General features: G+C 42.6%; 1 protein-coding gene across 1 annotated transcript in view; it reads left to right on the forward strand.

Moving 5' to 3' along the window:
• STON1 (stonin 1) overlaps positions 1–20,235 on the forward strand; it is a 59,078-nt gene that overhangs the window by 25,422 nt on the left and 13,421 nt on the right. The window contains exon 2 of the mRNA XM_040224767.1: positions 13,068–15,035. Coding sequence (XP_040080701.1) covers positions 13,115–15,035 — 1,921 coding nt within the window. The 5' untranslated portion in view covers positions 13,068–13,114. The remainder of the gene's footprint in view (positions 1–13,067; positions 15,036–20,235) is intronic.

The raw sequence follows: 20,235 nt of genomic DNA on the forward strand, positions 1-20,235 counted from the left end.
GGCACCCCGTGGCCTCTCCTTTTCTCTCCTGCGTTCAGCTCTCGTCTATCCAAGAAAGACCCTCAATTCTACACGTCTGGCGCCTGTTTTCTCTCCAGGAACTGTCCGGGTTTCTAGCTCCTTGCTTGGTGTTTCCTTTTGGATCTGCCTCAGGCCTCACCAATGTGTGCAGCTCGGCTCCTCTTCTGGCCTTTCCTGTGTCTACTTCTCAGTGTCAGACTTCCCCATTCCCCTGTTCTCTAGGTCACATTTGCTGTCCAAGTCCTGTCAAGACTTCTTTGAAAATATCCCTTTATCGCCCTCTCTCCTGTTTTCTTTTTTTTAAGTTAGATCTATATTTATTGAACTAGAGGAATATGTTTTGTTTTGTTTTTACTGTACTGCACATCTTGTGGGATCTTGGTTCTCAAACCAGGGATCAAACCTGGGCCTTGGACAGTAAAAGCATAGAGTCCTAACCGACTGCTAGGGAATTTCCCACAATATGCTACTAAGCAGATATTTTAAAAAGCAAGCATGTATAGTATGGTTTTTAAATGAAACTTCCATATGTGTATATATATGTGTGTTTATATTTGTATGAACATGGAAACAGTGTGGAAAAATACGTATTATGCTTTTCACTGAATTACAATAGTGGAGTGGAAATAAATGGAAAAGGGTTAACTTTTCTTTATGCATTTTTGTATTGTTTTATTTTTTGAAATGAGTGTATATCACTGTTATTTATTTTTCTTTGTTGTTATAGTTTATTGAAAGATATTGAATATAGTTCCCTGTGCTATAAAGTAGAGCCTTGTTGTTTATTTTATATATAGTAGTTTGTATCTTCTACTCTCAAACTCCTAATTTGTCCTTTTCTCCCCCATTCTCCCTTTGATAACTGTAAGTTTGTTTTCTATGTCTGTAAGTCTATTTCTGTTTTGTAAATAAATTCATTTGTGTCATTTTTTAGATTATACATATAAGTGATGTCATATGATCGGAGAAGGCAATGGCACCCCACTCCAGTACTCTTGCCTGGAAAATCCCATGGACGGAGGAGCCTGGTAGGCTGCAGTCCATGGGGTCACTAAGAGTCGGACATGACTGAGCGACTTCACTTTCACTTTTCACTTTCAAGCATTGGAGAAGGAAATGGCAACCCGCTGCAGTGTTCTTGCCTGGAGAATCCCAGGCATGGGGGAGCCTAATGGGCTGCCGTCTCTGGGGTCGCACAGAGTCGGACACGACTGAAGTGACTTAGCAGCAGCAGCAGCAGGTCCATCCATGTTGCTGCAAATGGCATGGCGTTTCTTTTTTTAGGCTGAGTAATACTGCATCGTGTGTATGTACCGTATCTTTATCTATTTATCTGCCAGTAGATACTTAGGTTGCTTCAGTGTCTTGGCTGTTGTAAATCCCTCTCTCTCATCCTGATTCCTGCTCTGGTAGACAGTGTGATGTAGCAAAAGAGCAGGAGATTTAGAGCCCAATACAGGGTTCAATTCTGACAGCACTGTTTTCTAGTTGTGCCTCCTCAGGCAGATCCTCGAACTGAAGCCCCCGATTGACTGTCCATAAGGTAGACATATGTGGGAGAGTAGATACCCTGCTCACCACACTCAGCTCACTGACCTCAGTACAGGGCAGGATTTCTCATCCTTGGTGCTATTGATACGTTGGACTGGATAATTCTTTACTTAGTGTCTCCTCACTAAATGACAGCAGCCCCTGCCCATTCCCTAGTTGTAAAGACCAAAGATGTCTTCAGAGAATGCCACATGTGCCTTGGAAAACTAAATCCCTCTAGTTGAGAACTGCTTGTACAGAGTGACTGAGTCTTGGGTTGTGGGTCCCAGGTTTTTAGGTTTTAACCGTACAACCACCATCCACATGTAGAAAGGGAACCAGCATGGATAATATTGAAAGACACAGATACATATTGCTGCAGTTTAATATTTTACAAATGGTATTTCCTGTCAAATAGCTGAACTAAATGCTGCATGTGTTTATGATTAAATATTATGGGCTGTAGAACATACTTACTAGTAATATATTCAGTACATGCAGTGGACACCTTTCCTGTGACTTAAGCTGAGAGTGTAAACACTTTCATAGAAAATTCTTCTAAGGACAGAATTTAATTCTGTTAAATTCTTTCTTAAACACTTTTAAAGAGATTCTTCATAGATGCATTTTGCACCCTGGGTTGTCCCTGATTTTGGCTTTGTTTCTGGGATGTAAATCCCCAGTGCAAAGAGGGTAACTAGATTGCAGACCTCCAGCCACACAAAACAAGAGGGAGATTGTTTTATTTCAAACACAGCTCCAGCCTGGTTCCATTATTGCAGCTGGGGAGTCAGGCATTGTGGAAAATGGAAGAATTCCTTATTTGGGAGGCAGCCAATGAAACCACACAGAAATTGACATGAAGACATTCTTTCTCTTGATTATGCAGCATTGCTGTAGAGCAAAGAAGTCACTGGCATAGAGGACTGGATTCAACCCCCTGCAGAGGCGAGGGCATTGCTTAGGGTCCTGATGTGTTCGTGGGGCTTGAGTAGGAGTCAGCCTGACTAGGACAGCTTAGGGGGGGTTGAGCGCAGGAGGCTGCTGCTAGGTGCTAGCGTCGCTTCCCTGAGCTCTGCTGGATACCTCTTCAGCACCTGGCAGAGACAGAGAAGCCAGACCCTAGAGAGAGTCCTAGAGGGTGGTGGTCTTCACAGGTGACCCACTGACATGGCGACAGAGGGTACAGCTGCATACCCCCTGGAATGCTGATTCAGTAACCAAGTGCCGCTAATCTGATTTTTGTTTGACCATCTGCGGTGAAAGGTAGAAGTTTGTGTTTACACTTGACTTCAGCAGTTTCTGAAGAAAAGCAACAGAAAACAGGCAAGAACATAGAAGTAGACCCTTGAGACTAGAGGGGTTGGGGCTGGCATGAGAGGAGGGATGAATGCGGGGACTTAGTGTACCATGATGGTCACCAGAGGAGAGGGTGGACCTCAGTGTATGTGTTGGGCAGCAAGTCTGAACAGTTTTTATCACCAAGAGTGGGATATTCAATTGAGGCAGTCAAAAAGGGACCGGAAGTAGAGCAGAGTGAGTTGTGAAAGCTGCTCTCAGATTTGACCCAAATTGCTCCTCAGCTGTTTTTGTTTAGAACAGCTGTCTCAGAGTTTGTCTTTCCCACAGCCCGATGTCCCCGGGCAGTCGCTTGGGATGCACTTTGTGGAGAAACAGGCTCTTCTCAGGTAAGAACAGCATCCTTCAGTTCAGAGAGTTCCAGGCTCCAGGAAGTGGTAGCTCCTGACCTGGAACTGTCTCCTTCGTGAAGGGTGACACTGGCAAGCCCTTGATCTCTAGGCTGGTAGAAGCTATCCGGCATGGACTTTGGAATCAGACAGCCCAGGTCACAGTTCAGGTCTGCCTTTTCCTGGCTGGGTGACTTCAGGCAAGTAGCTTAACCTCTCTGAGCCTTGTTTTCCTTTTCTAAAAAAATGGTAATATTATATATATACATGTGTAATTTCGTGGTGGTTTAGTCGCTAACTCTGGAGAAGGCAGTGGCACCCCACTCCAGTACTCTTGCCTGGAAAATCCCATGGACGGAGGAGCCTGGTGGGCTGCAGTCCATGGGGTTGCTAAGAGCCGGACACGACTGAGCAACTTCACTTTCACTTTTCACTTTCATGCATTGGAGAAGGAAATGGCAACCCACTCCAGTGTTCTTGCCTGGAGAATCCCAGGGACGGGGGAGCCTGGTGGGCTGCTGTCTATGGGGTCGCACAGAGTCGGACACGACTGAAGCGACTTAGCAGCAGCAGCAGCAGCAGTCGCTAAGTCATGCGTGACTCTTTGTGACCACTTGGACTCTGGCCCACCAGGCTCCTCTGTCCATGGAATTCTCCAGGCAAGAATACTGCAGTGGGTTACCATTTTCTTCTCCAGGGGATCTTCCTGACTCAGGGATTGAACCTGTGTCTCCTGCACTGCAAGCAGATTCTTCACTGCTGAGCCACCAGGGAAGCCCATATACATTTGTATTATATTATTATATCAACTCCTCATGGTGTTGCGAGGATTAAATGAGATTATTTACATACAGTCCTTAGGAGACCATGAGACCAAGGAGGCTTACTAGGTACTTGATAAGTGTTTTTGGTGCGGTTAATTGAACAGAATACCTCCCATTTCTGCCTAACTCTAAATTCAGTGTGTCTTTGAACTGGGGAGGGCAGTATAGAGATTTACTTTATTGATCTCCATAATACTTTTATAAGAATTCCAGTATGATTTCTTTATTTTTATTTTTTTTAATTGAAGTATTGTTGATTTACAATATTGTGTTAGCTTCAGGAATATAGCAAATTAATGCAGTTACACATATATGTGTATATATTTCTATATATTTTTGATTCTTTTCTATTATAGTTTTTTTACAAGATACTGAATATAGTTCCTGTGCTATACAGTATATTCTTTTTGACTATTTATTATATTTTAATATGTTGGTGTGCATCGGTTAATCCCATACTCCCAATTTATCCCTCCCTCACCCTTTCGTAACTCTAAGTTTGTTTTCTGTGTCTGTGAGTCTGTTTCTGTTTTGTAAATGAGTTCATTTGTATTACTTTTTAAGGTATGTGATAGCATATAACATTTGTCTTTCTCCTGGTGTACTTTCTTCAGTGGAAGAAGGGGGTTGGGTACAAGAACTGTATGTAAATACAGCTTTTTTCATGTTTGTTGTGGCCTGAGGCCCTCCTTTGCTGACCTAACACTTATAATGGTGCTGATAATTAATAATTTTAGGGCCTCCCTAGACATTTTGAGAAGTGGTTAAATGCTTGGTACAGCCAAGGGAATGTGCTGGGCTTCTGAGTGCCAGCTGCCCCATGTGTTGAGGTAAGAGGTTGAAAACCACTGTCCTACCTACAGCCTTGTTGTTCCCAGTGTGAGTAAGCATGTGCATTGGCTTTTAATTTGTTCTTAAGTTCACTGGACTCTGATGCTGCTTTGAAAATAAGCAACTGAAAAGAATAGTCTTAATAGTTCCCTAATAGTCTTAAGAGGCAGGAAGCAAACATGCTCCCCTGGAAACCTTTAAACCTCAGAGACTGACTTCTAGAAATTTTCACCATGATACATTTTCCTTTTCTATCTGTGCCTCGTATGGAGTCTTGGTGTCTTACCCTGTTTGCTGAAGTTTGGTTGAAATTGTCTTCTAGGAGTTTCAGGATAATCCAGATTGACTGAAAAACAGATCTCTGAAAGGATTAGGGCATGTGGGGTGGGATGGAATGCTGAGGAGAAAGCCAGGCAGTCAAACCAGGGGAATCTTTGCTTCAGAGGAAGGCAGCTGGGACTTGGTTCACAGAGTCCGGGATTCCCAGCTCTCCACTAACCAGATCTTGACTTTGGAGAAGGCTGTCCAGTGCTTTGGTCATTTTGGGATTGTTGTAAAGTTTAAATGAGATGTTGTATCATTTTTCTACTAGGACAGGAATAGAGAGTAGATATGTGGGCATGGTGGGAAGTGGGGGAGAGTGGGATGAATCGGGAGAGTAGGGTTGACATATATACACTACCATGTGTGAAATGGATAGCTAGTGGGAAGCTAATAGCACAGGGAGCCCAGCATGGTGCTCTGTGATGACCTAGAGGGCAGAGGGGAGGGATAGGAGGGGGATTCAGGAGGGACGGAGCATATGTATAGCTGAGTCACATATTTACGTGTAGCCGTACACTTTGTTGTACAGCAGAACTAACACAACTTTGTAAAGCGATTACTTTTTGTTGTTCAGTTGCTCAGTCATGTCCGACTCTGCGACCCCACGGACTGCAGCATACCAGGCTTCTCTCTCCTTCACTGAGGTGCTGAGATGTTGCCCTTAAAAGGGCTCTGGAGTGGTACAAGTTGGACCCTCTTGGAGACGTGGATTTAGATCCTATTCCATTTGCAAGTCAGGGAAAAAAATACTGAGATTAAATAGGTGTTATTACTTGAATACTTTTGGATTCCAATGCCTTGAAGTAGATGGGGAGAAGTAGCAGATGATTAAAAGAAGACACGTTCTAGATCTCTCGACTCTGAGCTTTCTCATCCCTCCCTGGGCCTTGGACAGCGCCGTGGACAAGATGTGGCCCCCTTTCCCTTCTGGGAATGGGGAGGGGTCAGGAGAGAAGGTAAGTGCTGGATGGAATTCGGGCTAGTTGTTGACTTTAGAAAAACTGCCTGGGTGGAGAACTAGAACTTTTGAGACTAAAATAGAAAGATGAGGTCATATAGAGAGGAAATGGGCAAAATCGATTCAGGTAGAAAGGACTGATAAGGAAGGGTGTGGAGGCATACTGAAGAGGAGAGAGGAGCAGGTGGGAAGCGAACCTGTCCTGGACCACAGGGAGCCAGACTGTTACCTCAGAGCCCATCTGAGTGCTGTCTTTTCAACAGGGACGAAAGTTTGGGTTCCTGTTGGGCATGATTCTGTTTGGTTGAATTAAACTTACATTATATTTGCTGAGTTCCTCCTTGTGGAAGAATCCTACATAGGGCAAAGAGAGCACTTTGAGTAGATTTTGCCTTCAAGGTAGATTTTTTGGCAAGGTATGCTTATAAGAAGTTCAAGGGTCACTTAAAAAGTAATGAGACTGATTTCTTTATTTAGCTTATGGAAGTCACTTCCCACCCCCACCCCCACCCACCCACCATAATAAGCAAAAACTTGATGAAACCAGTATCACTTTCAATTTGTGGAAGCTCCCAATGGAAAATGGATGAAGTGAAATGTTTGGTGTAGGTTAGAAATAGGATTCAGTCTGAAGCTGAGCTATTTTTTCTCTTGGTGTTCTTTTTATTTCTAATAAACCCAACTAAAGCAAATATTTACCCAATCTCTCACTCTATATGAAGAATTATTTTGGCTGGATTCCTTCTGAAGAACATGGGATGGGATGAATCGAGAAATATTGTTGCCGATTTCCTCCGTCTGAGCCTCCTGGCTGCATCCCATGGAAACACCAGTGCTTCCGAGGAAAAGTGCTTTACGGCAACTTTAGCCCAAGGCCAGTGACAGTGAATGCTCTCCAGAGAGAGCCAGCTGGCCTGGGCTGCTGCTCACTGGGTGTTTCTGTGTCCTCGAGAATGTGTAGGTTTAGCAAATGACAACACTGAGCGGGCCTGTCCCCACTGGAGCCCCAGGCCCTTCCTCTCTTTGTGTTGGCTCTTTTCCAAGCTTGAATGATTGCATTGGTTGAGCCTTCATTATCCACAAGGAGAGATGAGGAAGCAGACTGGAAGGAGAAAAATGTGCCTTTCTCATGGGCTTTATTCCAACAGATTTTGAATTTTCATATCAGTAGATCTTGTGGAGTTTTATTTTCCGTCAGTTTGGAAGTTTGGTCAAAAATCCCAGTGGTAACACAACTTCTGCTTAAAAAAAAATTTAGTTGGATGTCAACCACCATAGAATTATAGAGTTGGAAATGACCGCATAGATTATTCTTCTCTAATCGCTGAATGTCTGGAGTGGCTTAACACACAGTTTGTGAGTGGCAGAGCAGTGACCAGCATTTGGGTACCCAGTCCCTAGTTCCATGCTGGGGCCTCGATGCCTCTCTCCTCTGATACCATTAGAATACTTTAAATAATTTTTGCTGTACTAGATCAGGACGAGGTGACCCGTGTTCAAATTCTGATTCTTTCCAAGTTTAGGTATATACTCGAGAGAAATGATCACGCTAAAGCTTCTACACAAATGTTCATAGCAGGATTATTTATAATAGCCAAAAAATAGAAGCAAACCAAATGTCCCTCAACCGATAAGTGGATAAACAAAATGTGGGATATTTGTTATTCAGCTGCCAAAAGGAATGAAGTTCTGATGCATGCCATGACATGGATGAACTTTGAATGAAAACATTATGCGGAGTGAAAGAAGCCAGACACAAAAGGCCACATGCTGTAGATTCTATTTAGATGAAATGTCCAGACTAGGCAAATTCAGAGGAAAAGAAAGTAGATGCCAGGGCCTGGGGGAGGAGGAGAAAAGGGAGTGATTGCTCATAGTTTTTTTTGAATTGATAAGAATGCTCTGGAATTAGATAGTTGCACAATTCTGGATATCGCTGAATGAAACATCAGTGAATTGTCATTTTATGTGTGTGAATTATATGTCAATAAGTCTATTATTAAAAAAAAAAAATCCTACTTCTGTCTCTTACCAGTTGGGTGACTTCAGGCAATGACTCTAAATCCAAGTAATCTCAACTATGAAATGGGAATAATGATATATATCTCCCAAAGGTTGTTTTGATAAATGAGACTGTGAATTTGAAAGTGCTGTAAACTATAAACCTTTGGAGCTGTCAGTGGGTTATAGTTCATTATAAATTGGGTTTTTATATTCTCCTGTATTTTCTACAGCACTGACAAGGTCTAACTACATAGGAGTCATTCAGATAAAGACTTTCTGAATTCAAAGGTGTTGCAGTTTTTAAAATCACAGTTAAAAACTTAACATTTAAAATCTTTTATCAAAAATCGAAGTGTGCAGTATTGTTAACTATTGCACGTTGTTGTACAACAGGTCTCTAGAACGTGTTCATCTTGAATGACTAAAATTCTGTAACCATTGAGCAGAAACACCCTGTTTTCCTCTCCCTGGTGCCCCTGGTAACCACCATTCTCCTTCCTATTACTAACTGAGATGCCTCACATAAGTGGAATCATACGGTGTTTGTATTTTTGTGATTGGCCTGGTTCACTCAACATTATGTCCTTAAGGCTCATCCGTGTCATAGCATGTGTCTGAATTTCCTTTCTTCTTAAGGCTGAATAATATTCCATTGTAAGTATATGCCACGCTTTTAAAATCCGTTCATCAGATGATGGACATTTAGGTTGTGATCACCTCTATTGTGAATATGCTGTAATGGATGTGGGAGTGCATAGACCTGAGGCCCCATTTTCAATTGTTTTCAATAAATACACAAAGTAAGATTGCTGGATCATATGGTAGTTTTGTTTTTTGTTTTTTTTTTTAATTTTGAGAACTTCTGTTTTGTATTTTACAATCCACCAACAATGCACAGGGGTTCTAACTTCTCCACATTTGTTGTTTTTCGTGTGTTTTGTGTGTGGGTTTTTGTCATCTGCTATTTTTTTTGTTTTGGTAATGGCCATCCTAACAAGTGTAAAGTGATCTTATTGTGGCTTTGATTTGGCTCTCCCTGGTTATTTAATGATGTTGGGTCCCTTTTATATACCTGTTGTCCATTTATATATCTTGTTTGAAGAAGTATCTATTGAAGTATGTTGCCCGTTTTTAAATTTGATTACTAGTTTGTTTTTTGCTATCAAGTTGGAGGAGTTCCTTACATGTTTTGGATATAAAACTCCTCATCACATGTAAGATTGCAAATATTTTCTCCCGTTCCATATATTAACCTTTTCACTCTGGTGATTGTTTGTTTTGTTGTACAGAAGCTTTTTAGTGTGATGTGGTCTCACTTGTCTGTTTTCACTTTTATTTTCTGTCTTTTTGGTGTCACACGCAAGAAATTATTACCGAGACCAATGTCATGAAGCTTTTCCCCTATATTTTCTTCCAGGAGTTTTATAGTTTCAGGGTCTTGTGTTTAGGTCTTTCATTCGTTTTTAGTTGATTTCCTATATGGTGTAGGATAAGGATCCAACAAGGAGCTTTCTTTTTGCTTGGACAAGGATCAATTCCTTTCCTATGGATATCCAGTTTTCTCCACACAATTTGTTAAAGAGACAATTCTTTTCCCATTGTATTATCTTGGCACCCTTAAAGAGGATCATTTGACCATATATGTATCAGTTTAGTTGGGAGCTTTATATTTTGTTCTGTTGGTCTGTTGGGTTTTATACCAGTACCATACTGTTTTGATTACCAAAGCTTTTTATATGTTTTGATGTCAAGAGGTATGGAGCCTTCAACTTTGTTTTTCTTTCTCAAGATTGTTTTGGCTATTCAAAGGCCTTTGAGAGTCCATACAAACTTTATGACTGCTTTTTAAAAAAAATTTCTGCAAAAAAGGTCATTGGGATTTTGCATTAAATCCGTAGGTCACTTGGACGGTATGGGCATCTTAACAATATTAAACCTTCTACTCTATGAACATGGGGTGTGTTTCTATTTATTTGAGTCTCTTTAGTTTCTTCCTGCAATAATGCTTTGTAGATTTCAGTGTACAAGTCTTTTGCCTCTTAGTTAAATTTATTCCTAAAGTTTTTTTATGATGTTGTAAATGAAATTATTTTTTATCAGTTTTATTTTTGGGTTGTTAATTGTATATGGAAATGCAGCTGATTTTGTATGTTGCTTTTGTATCCTGCAACTTTGCTGAATTCATTTATTCTAAGTTTGTGTGTGTATGTGTGTGAATGTAATGTTTAGAGTTTTCTACATGTAAGGTCATAACATCTACAAACAGACACAGTGTATCTCTTTGCTTTCTGATTTGGATGCCTTTTATTTCTTTTTCTTGCCTGATTGCTCTGGTTAGGAGTTCTAGTACTGTGCTGAATAGAAGTGTTAAGAGTGGACATTCTTGCTTTGTTTCTAACATTAGAGGAAAAACTTAGTTTTTTTCCCATTGAATATATTAGTCATGGGCTTTTCATTTGTGGCCTTTATTATGCTGAGGTAATTTCCTTCAACTCCTAGTTTATTAAGTGATTTCTTACTATGAAAAGATATTGAGTTTTGTAAAATGCTTTTTCTGCATCTACTGAGATGATCATATGATATTCATTCTTTGTCCTGTTAATATGGTATATCATATTGATTGATTTTCATTTGTTGAACTATTCTTGCTTCCCAGGGATAAATCCCACTTGATAATGGTGTATGATCCTTTTAACCTGCTATTTAATTTGGTTTGCTAGTATTTTGTTGAGGATTTTTTTGGCTTCTAGTTTTCTTGTAGTATCTTTGGCTTTGGTATAAGAGTAATGCTGGCCTCATAAAGTGATTTTGGAAGTCTTCCCTCATCTTCAGTTTTTGGAAGAGTTTGAGAAGGATTGCTGCTAATTCTTTAAATGGTAGAATTCTTAAGTGAAGCCATCTGTGTCTGAGCTTTACTTTTAGGGGGAGGTTTTGACTGCTGTTTCAATTCTGTACTAATTATAGGCTGTTCATATTTTCTATTTCTTTATGATTCAGTTTTAGTAGATGAGTGTTTCTGGGAATTTACCATTTCTTCTAGGTTATCCAATTTGTTGGCATGTAGTTGTTCATAGTAGTAGCCCCTTATGGGGACTTCCCAGGTGGCTCAGTGGTAAAGACTGCCTACCAGTGCAGGAGACCCAGGTTCAGTCCCTGGGTCAGGAAGACTCCTGGAGAAGGAAATGGCAACCCACTCCAGTATTCTTGCCTGGAGAATTACGTGGACAGGGGAGTCTGGTGGGCTACAGTCCATGGGATTGCAGAGTGGGACACGACTGAGCACACACACACACAGTCCCTTATAATAAGTTTTTATTTCTGTGATGTCTCCTCTTTGATTGATTAACTATTTAAAAAAAATTATTTTTGGAGTATAGTTGATTAACAATGTTAGTTTCAGATGTACAGCAAAGTAATTCAGTTATACATATATCTATTTTTTTTCCTCTTTGATTTCTAATTTGATTATTTTATCTTTTTTTCTCAGTCTAATTAAACGTTTGTCAGTGTTGATCTTTTCAAAAAAATTGGTTCATTGATTTTTAAAAATCTTTCGTTCCTGGTTTCATTTATTTCTGCTCTAACATTTATTCTTTCCTTTCTTCCGCTAACTTTGGGCTTAGTTTGTTTTCTTTTCCAGTTTCTTGAGATAGAACATGTTATTTATTTGAGATTTTTCTTCTTTTTAATCCTTGGAGAAGGGAATGGCTACCCACTCCAGTATTCTTGCCTGGAGAATTCCGTGAACAGAGGACCCTGGCGGAGTACAGTTCATGGGGTCACAGAGAGTCAGACAAAACTCAGCCACTATTACTTTCACTTTTCTTTTTAAATGTAAGTGTTTATCATTAAACACTCTCGCACTTCCTACTCCAGGAGGTCTTCCTGACCCAGGGGCTGAAGCTGGGTCTCTTGCATCTCTTGCACTGGTAGCAGAGTAAACTCCCCTCTTAGTACTGGTTTTGGTGCATCCCATAAGTTTTGGTATGTTGTATTTTCATTTTTGTTTGTCTTATGATATTTTCTAATTTCCTTTTCAGTTTCTTCTTTGACTCCTTGATGGTTCAAAGTGTATTGCTTAATTTCTACTTGCTTGTGAATTTTCCAGTTTTTTTTTTCCAGTTTCATTCTGTTGTGATTGGAAAAGATACTTGATATGGTTTCAATCTTTTTAAATTTGTTGAGACTTCTTTTGTACACTAACTGATCTCTTCTGAAGAATGTTATGTGTGTGCCTGAGAAGAATGTGTATTCTGATGCTATTATGTGGAATATTTTGTATGTATCTGACAGGTACATTTGGTTTACAGTGTTGTTCAGGTCCTCTATTTCTTTATTGATCTTCTGTCTGGTTGTTCTGTCCATTATTGAAATGGAAGTATTGAAATCTGTTACTATTATTGTGTTGCTGTCTTTTTCTCCTGTCAGTTTTTTAATGTTTGCTTCATATATTTGGGTGCTTTGATGTTGGGTTTATATGTACGTGTAAGATCTTCCTGGTGAGCTGACCTTTTTTTCATTATATAATGCCCTTTTTTGGCTTTTGTGACAGTTTTTGACCTAAAGTCTATTCTGTCCTATTAGTACGGCCACCTCTGCTCTCTTTTGGTTCCTATTTCCATAGAATATCTTTTTCTGTCTTTTCACTTTCAGCCTGTGTATTTTTTAAATCTAAAGTGGGTCTCTTATAAACAATGTACATTTAGATCTTGTTTCTTTTTAATCCATTCAGCCATCAAACTGTTACTGTTTCAGGCATTTCTTTAAACTCAGTTAATCTATAAATCTGGATATTTTAAAATCCAAGTATTTCTCAGAATGAAGACCTCTAGTAACTTGAATTTTTTCCCCCTCATTTTATATTATTTTCTCTTTCTCCTTTAACAGAGACAACATATCTGATTCATTGGCAAGACCACAGTCTGAGCCCAAAGATGTGTTCCACGAACCCAGGCAACTGGGTCACATTTGATGATGACCCCACTTTTCAGTCTTCTCAAAAGTCAAAGAATTTCCCTCTGGAGAATCAAGGCATTTGTCGGCCAAATGGACTTAAACTGAACCTTTCTGGCCCTAAGGAGTTTCCCAGTGGATCTTCCTCTACCAGCAGCACCCCTCTCTCCTCTCCCATCGTAGACTTTTACTTCAGTCCAGGACCTCCAAGTAACTCTCCTCTTTCTACACCTACCAAAGACTTCCCAGGTTTTCCTGGCATCCCCAAAGCAGGGACTCATGTGCTTTATCCTATTCCAGAATCATCTTCAAGCAGTCCATTTATAACAGCGACAGGTTCTTCCTCACTGGCTACTAAGCCAACCTGTTTCTCCCAAGCTTCCTTACCCAGCGACCACTCATGTATACATCCAGCCTCCAAAGTGGGTCTTGCAGATGAAATGAGCCCTCACCAGGCTGAAGGGTTCCAAAGTGATACTCCCCAATTTCAGTATTTTCGGGAAGACTGTGCCTTTTCAAGTCCGTTTTGGAAAGATGAAGGCAGTGCTTCCCAGCTCACCTTTGACCCTCCAGGAAGCAGAAAGATCTTCCCATCAAGAGACAAAGAGGTGCCTGTGGATCAGAAAGGCTTAAATCAGTGTTCACTCAGCTATATCTGTGAGAAGCTTGAATATCTCCAGTCAGCTGAGAACCAAGACTCATTTGCAAATCTCTCTGTGCAGCGTCTGTATGCGGAAGACGCTGCCTCTTCCTTTGTCCCCCACATGCTCTTCAGGAGTCAGCCGAAAGCTGGATGGCCTTTCATGATGAGAATTCCGGAGAAGAAGAACATGATGTCTTCTCGTCAGTGGGGGCCAATGTTTCTAAAAGTCTTACCTGGAGGAATTTTGCAAATGTATTATGAGAAGGGGTTAGAAAAACCATTTAAAGAGTTACAGCTCGATCCATACTGCAGGCTTTCTGAACCCAAAGTTGAGAACTTTAGTGTGGCAGGAAAAATCCATACTGTGAAGATTGAACATGTGTCTTACACAGAAAAAAGGAAATACCATTCTAAGACAGAAGTAGTTCACGAACCAGACGTAGAACAAATGCTGAAGTTGGGGTCCACAGAGTACCATGACTTCCTCGACTTTCTGACCACTGTGGAGGAGGAGCTGATAAAGCTGCCAGCTGTTTCAAAACCAAAGAAGAACTATGAGGAGCAAGAAATTTTCCTGGAAATTGTGGACAACTTCTGGGGTAAAATCACTAAAGAAGAAGGAAAGTTGGTTGAAAGTGCTGTGATAACTCAAATCTCTTGCCTCTGCTTTGTGAATGGCAACACTGAATGCTTTTTAACCTTGAATGACCATGAGCTACAGAAGCGAAATGAACGCTATTTTGAGAAAGATCCAGAAAAGAAGGGGATTGATATTCTTGACTGTCATTTTCATAAGTGTGTGAATGCACAAGAATTTGAGCAATCAAGAATCATTAAGTTTGTACCTCTGGATGCCTGCAGGTTTGAGCTGATGCGTTTCAAAACTTCACACAGCGGGGAAGATCTTCCCTTTTCCCTGAAGTCGGTAGTGGTTGTCCAGGGGGCGTATGTGGAGCTTCAGGCCTTCGTCAACATGGCCCCGTTGGTCCAGAGACCATCCCAGGCCGGTTCCTTGAGGTCCTGTGACAACATAATGATACACTTTCCTGTCCCGTCTCAGTGGATCAAGGCCCTCTGGACCATGAACCTCCAGAGGCAGAAGTCCCTGAAAGCCAAAATGAACCGCCGGGCCTGTCTGGGGAGTTTACATGAACTTGAATCTGAACCTGTCATACAGGTCACGGTGGGGTCCGCAAAATATGAGAGTGCCTACCGGGCTGTGGTATGGAAGATAGACCGGCTTCCTGATAAAAATTCAAGTAAATATTCGACACGCTAAGCTGATTTTCGTATGAAATCTCTTAAATGTTTTCACCCTCCTCCTTGGGTTGAAACCAGACTGAGGCAGATGATAATGTCAGTCAGCTAAGGCCATGCTTATTACATCAGTGGGTAGGAGATGGAACATTTAGTCAAACAACTGACTTATTTTGTCCCTTTATACCTATTTCTACCAGATAAGTTTAACTGAATTTTTTTTTTAAATAGGGTAAGAACTACTATCCAAAGCTAGGATTTTATTATGGATAGTGATACTGAGGGAAAATTTCTAGTTGGACATCTTCACATCAACCTCAGATATTAAAATTATTGTTCATATAGCTTAGATTCCTAGTTAACCTTTTAAGATTTGTCATCCTTGAATATACTTGAACCTTTTATATTCTCAGCCAGTACCAAGACTTCCTCCTTGTTTCAAGTGATAGCTCAGTTGGTAAAGAATCCGCCTGCAAAGCAGGAGACCCCGGTTTGATTCTTGGGTCGGGAACATCTGCTGGAGAAGAGATAGGCTAACCCACTCGAGTATTCTTTGGCTTTCCTTGTGGCTTAGCTGGTAAAGAACCCGCCTGCAATGTGGGAGACCTGGGTTCCTTCCCTGGGTTGGGAAGATCCCTTGGAGAAGGAAAGGCTCCCACTCCAGTATTCTGGCTTGGAGAATTCCATAGACTGTGTATGGGGTCGCAAAGTCAATATGACTTAGCGACTTTCAGTTTCACTTTTACCTTGAAATAAGACTGCCTTTTATCTTTACCCAAGTTAATTTCTTTTGCTGAATTGACCAATTTGACCATCTTGACAAGTTGTTTTAATTTTAATTAAGCATTGAAACAGTCACTTTTTTTATTTTGCAAAGAAAACAGTGAATCTAGAAGTTTAGAAATTTGAACAGACAGTTCTAGCATTGCATTTATTTTAAAGTAGTAAGTTAGTGGGGGCTTCCCAGGTGGCACCAGCGGTGAAGAACCACTTGCCAATGGAGCAGACATAAGAGATCTGGGTTTGATCCCTGGGTTGGGAAGATCCCCTGGAGGAGAGCATGGCAACTCACTCCAGTATTCTTGCCTGGAGATTCTCTTGAACAGAGGAGCATGGCCAGCTACAGTCCTTAGGGTCACATGGAGTCGGATATGACTGAAGCGACTTAGCATGCAGGCGCAGTAAGTTAGTGTGGGTGTAACATCATAAAGCAAAAAAGCAAAATTTGAAATTAGGGCTGCTCGCTGTTTTAGTTCAGTTATTTCTAGCAGAACACTGGGCTTTGGAGCTAAGTTGGGGGCAGGTTTGGAGCTTTTGAGTTGATGCATTCATCATTTCAGCAAACCTTTATTGAGCACTTTTTGTATTCCAACTGCCTCATCAGGTGCTTGGGCTCAAGAGAAGTAAGATTGTTTCCTACTTTCAACTAGCTCTCAGCTGGACTAGTCCTTCAGGGAAATTTGATTTCATTAAAACAAACCTCCACACTGTAGACTTCAGAGGAAGCATTTTTATTTGGGGTAGACCTCCAGCAATGTTCTTCAAAACTGGCTATCTGTTAGAGTAGCCTGCTCTGCTATGCTCAGTTATGTGTGACTCTTTGCAACCCCATGGACTGCAAAGCTGTACTGCCAGGCTCCTCTGTCCATGTGATTTCCCAGGCAAGCATACTGGAGTGGGTTGCCATTTCCTCCTCCAGGGAATATTGCCCACCCAGGGATCAAACCCGTGTCTCCTGCATTGGCAGGAGGATTATTTACCACTGAGCCTCGAGGGAAGCCCATTCAGCCTCGCCTCTATGCCAGTTAAATCAGAATGTCTTGGGTAGGGGCCCAGGTGAACCTCATGTGTAGCCTGAGTGGAGGGACACTGCTCTGCAGGTCTTGCAATGTTTTGGGGCAGGAAGAACAAGCCACAGACTACAGTGGACCTTAGGGGCAGCGTGCCATCTTGTCTGTACCCTGCAGTTTTCTGGCTTAACATCTCTCAACTAATTGCGGCTTGAGTTATGGACAGGGCCTGGCAGGTGAGAGACACAGCTGGTGGCTGACAAGCCCAGGCCCCTGTGCTGAAGGGAAGCCCCTGCTCAGTAGCCCTTTCCGACAGAACTTGTTGCTCTTCTCCTTTTATGCCCAGTTCCCCTCCAAAGTGTTCTCTGGACTCGCAGTAGTTCGTAGTTACCTTCTAGTTCCAAGAAATAGCCAGGAGAGCCCAGGCGGGGAGAGGCAGTGATGGGGTAGTACGCTCACAGGTGCGGCCTCTAAGGGCACCTCCTGGTCAACTCGAATGTGATGGGATTGTCTTCCATGATATAATCCATTTAGGGACTGTTTCCTGACTTCTTGATAACATTGCTGGAGGAACAAGTTAAAACTATTCTCAGATTATCTTCCTCCCAGGGAAACAAATGTGAGGTTTTGAGTATGTGGTTCCAAGGGATCTACTCTCAGTTATTTGTGAATTTTATTTTGCTAAACACAAAGGGAAAGAGGGGGAAGCAGGCTGGAACGCTGACTGTAATCTCCTCGGTCCAGAGATGTTTCCTGAGGTCTGGGTGATAACCCGACTCCTGTTGTTCTCCTTTAGTCCTAGAGATGGTCACTGGACCTGGAACAAAAGGTCAAGTGTAGCTTTTGCACAGATGTGAAGAATGATTTCGCCTCTGAGGGTTCAGCCTGCTGGCTTGTCTGGCTGAGGTCAGGGGGCAAGGTGTGCAGGGAGCTCACTCCAGCTGCTCTGTCTTGTGCAGCCTAGACCTGCTGGGGCAACCACACTTCTTTTTCAAACTGAGAACCCATGCATCCTTTTCTGATTTTAGAAGGGAAACAACATATATAAAGCTTCTTGTAAAAGTGATCCTGTTCAGAATACTGCATTTTCTCAGAATTAATGGTATAGGTAATTGATCCATTCAACAAGAATTTAGTGAGAGGGCTCTCTCATTCATGCATCTATTCCACCAACACCCACGAAATTTCCTGTAGGTACAGACTCTGTGCTGGGTGCTCGGGGGACACAGATACAAACATGTTTGTTCCCTGCTGTCCAGAAACAGATGTCTGATGGGTGAGGCAGACGCTGGATGGCACTGTGCTCTCTTCTATTGCAGGCATGTACCGACATACCTGATGACCCCAGAGGAAGGGGTGATCAGCCGCAGGGGGATGGGTAGGGAAGGCTCTGCTGGAGAGGGGATGCTTCAGCTTGGCCTGTGAGAATCAGTGAGATTCCGTCAAGACAGAAACAGCAGAAACTCAGGCGTGTCGATTGGGGATCTTACCTGAGTTTCAGGACTGAGGGGAGAGTTGGAGAGGAAACCAGGATGCGAAAAGTGTTGTGAGCCATGCTGTGGGGTGTGGAGATTGTCAACAGGGCCTCTGGAATGTTTTCAGGCACATTTGTGACAGAATTCTGCCTTGTTTTAGAAAGTCAGGCGTACATTGTGGAGGAGAGATTCAGAAGTAGATTAAAGTAACGGGAGGCTGGTAGGAGGAAGAGGGACTGAATGAGACAGGGGAGGGGGCAGTGGGAGAACTGAGACAAAAGAAGAGGTGAAGGGTGAGCCCGAGACAGTGGTGGGCGGTCTGTGGGCTCGCGGGGAAGGGAGGAGCTGGGAGGAGGTCAGGGCCTCTGGCTTTTACGAAAAGATGGGCAGTGGTGCCATTAGCTAAGATAGCCTTTCCTCACTCCTTTTAAAATCTGTTTCCAGCCCTGACTCCATGTTAGAGTCTAGAATCATTAGAGCTTTAATATTTAAAATACCACATATAGGCCTCATCCCCACCAAGCAGACTCCAGGCCTGAGGCCCAGGTATGGGTGCTTGTGAGGGGCTCTTCACGCCGCTGGCCTGGTCCCTCTCCTGGGAGAACTGTCCTGGCCTCCTAGGCATTAGTCCTCCCTGCTCTCTGCATCCTGTGTCTTCTAGAGCTCCCTTACTACCCTCCCATCTGCATTTACCAGCAGTTGCGCTCACTGAGGACAGTTAGAAGAATGCATTCCCAGAGAGGCTCGCTGGACTTGGTCCTGGCCTTTGGGAATTCTTGTGGAGGACTGTCCTCGCACCAGGCTCATGCAGAAAGATGTTGTACAAGCATTCCAGCCAACTACATAGTGAGAACTCACTGACCAAATAAATCCCTTGGGATCAAAGCTGCTTCATTCAGATCAGGCCTGTGCACCAAGAGGAGGCCCACTGCGAAGGCAGTGAAGCTGTGACCAGTGGAGTCTGGGGGGAGGGGGAGCCCTGAGCCAGGCTGGGGCTGGACACTTCTGGAGGCATGTGGACTTGTCACCGAGGCTTCTCCACCACAGGGCTGGTAAGGGGTGGAAATGCAAAGACTAAGAGGCTTCCTGCCACGTTCTTCTTGAGAAGCATAGAGTAAGGCTAGGGTAGGGAGGAAGTCTTTATCCTGAGGCAGTGCTTCTCAAGTGTTGGCGTGCACATGAATCGCCTTGTTAGAATGTGGACTCTGATTCGGCAGGTAGGTCTCCCCATGCTGTGTCTCCCACGCATGCTCCAGCGATGCTGGGGCTGCTGGCCGTGGGCCTCATGCAGAGGAGCAGGGAGTTGGAATGCATCTTGATGTTTCTGTATGATTTTAAAGATCACCTGGGTATTTAGAGAGGATTTTAAAAGAAGTTCTTTAAAACGTTACCCTTTCAAGCTAGCTTCTGAAAAACCTACACTGTTAGGAAAAAAAAAATTAAAAAGGAAACTAAAAAGACTATATGAAGTACTTGTACTCATGAAAAACAAACAAACAAAAAATGCCCCTTTCTTGGGGATTTGTGAGATCAATATTGACCTTGCCTGTTGGTGAAGTCACTCGTGATTTTAGGGGAGGCGGGATGTTGCCTCCTTAACTATCTTTTCTGCCATCACGCCATTTAACAGTGAGTGAGCCTTTCACTTTAAACAAAGGTTGGCCCCAGATCGTTCATTCAGGCTAAGGTGTGAATGACAACAGAGGACTTTGCTTGAGCACAGGTTTTGCTAGGGGTGGAAAAGACAAAGAAGGAGGAGAAGGCGGTGGATAAAGACGAGGAGGGAGAGAGAGGAAAACGGAGGAAGTAGGGGGAGAGAATGAGGACAGGAAAAAACTCCTTAGCCACAGAGGGCGCATATGTCAGTTCAGTTCAGTTCAGTCGCTCAGTCGTGTCCAACTCTGAGACCCTGTGAATCGCAGCACGCCAGGCCTCCC

Source organism: Oryx dammah, unplaced genomic scaffold, assembly GCF_014754425.2.
Source record: "Oryx dammah isolate SB20612 unplaced genomic scaffold, SCBI_Odam_1.1 HiC_scaffold_25, whole genome shotgun sequence".
NCBI classification, from domain to species: Eukaryota; Metazoa; Chordata; class Mammalia; order Artiodactyla; family Bovidae; genus Oryx; species Oryx dammah.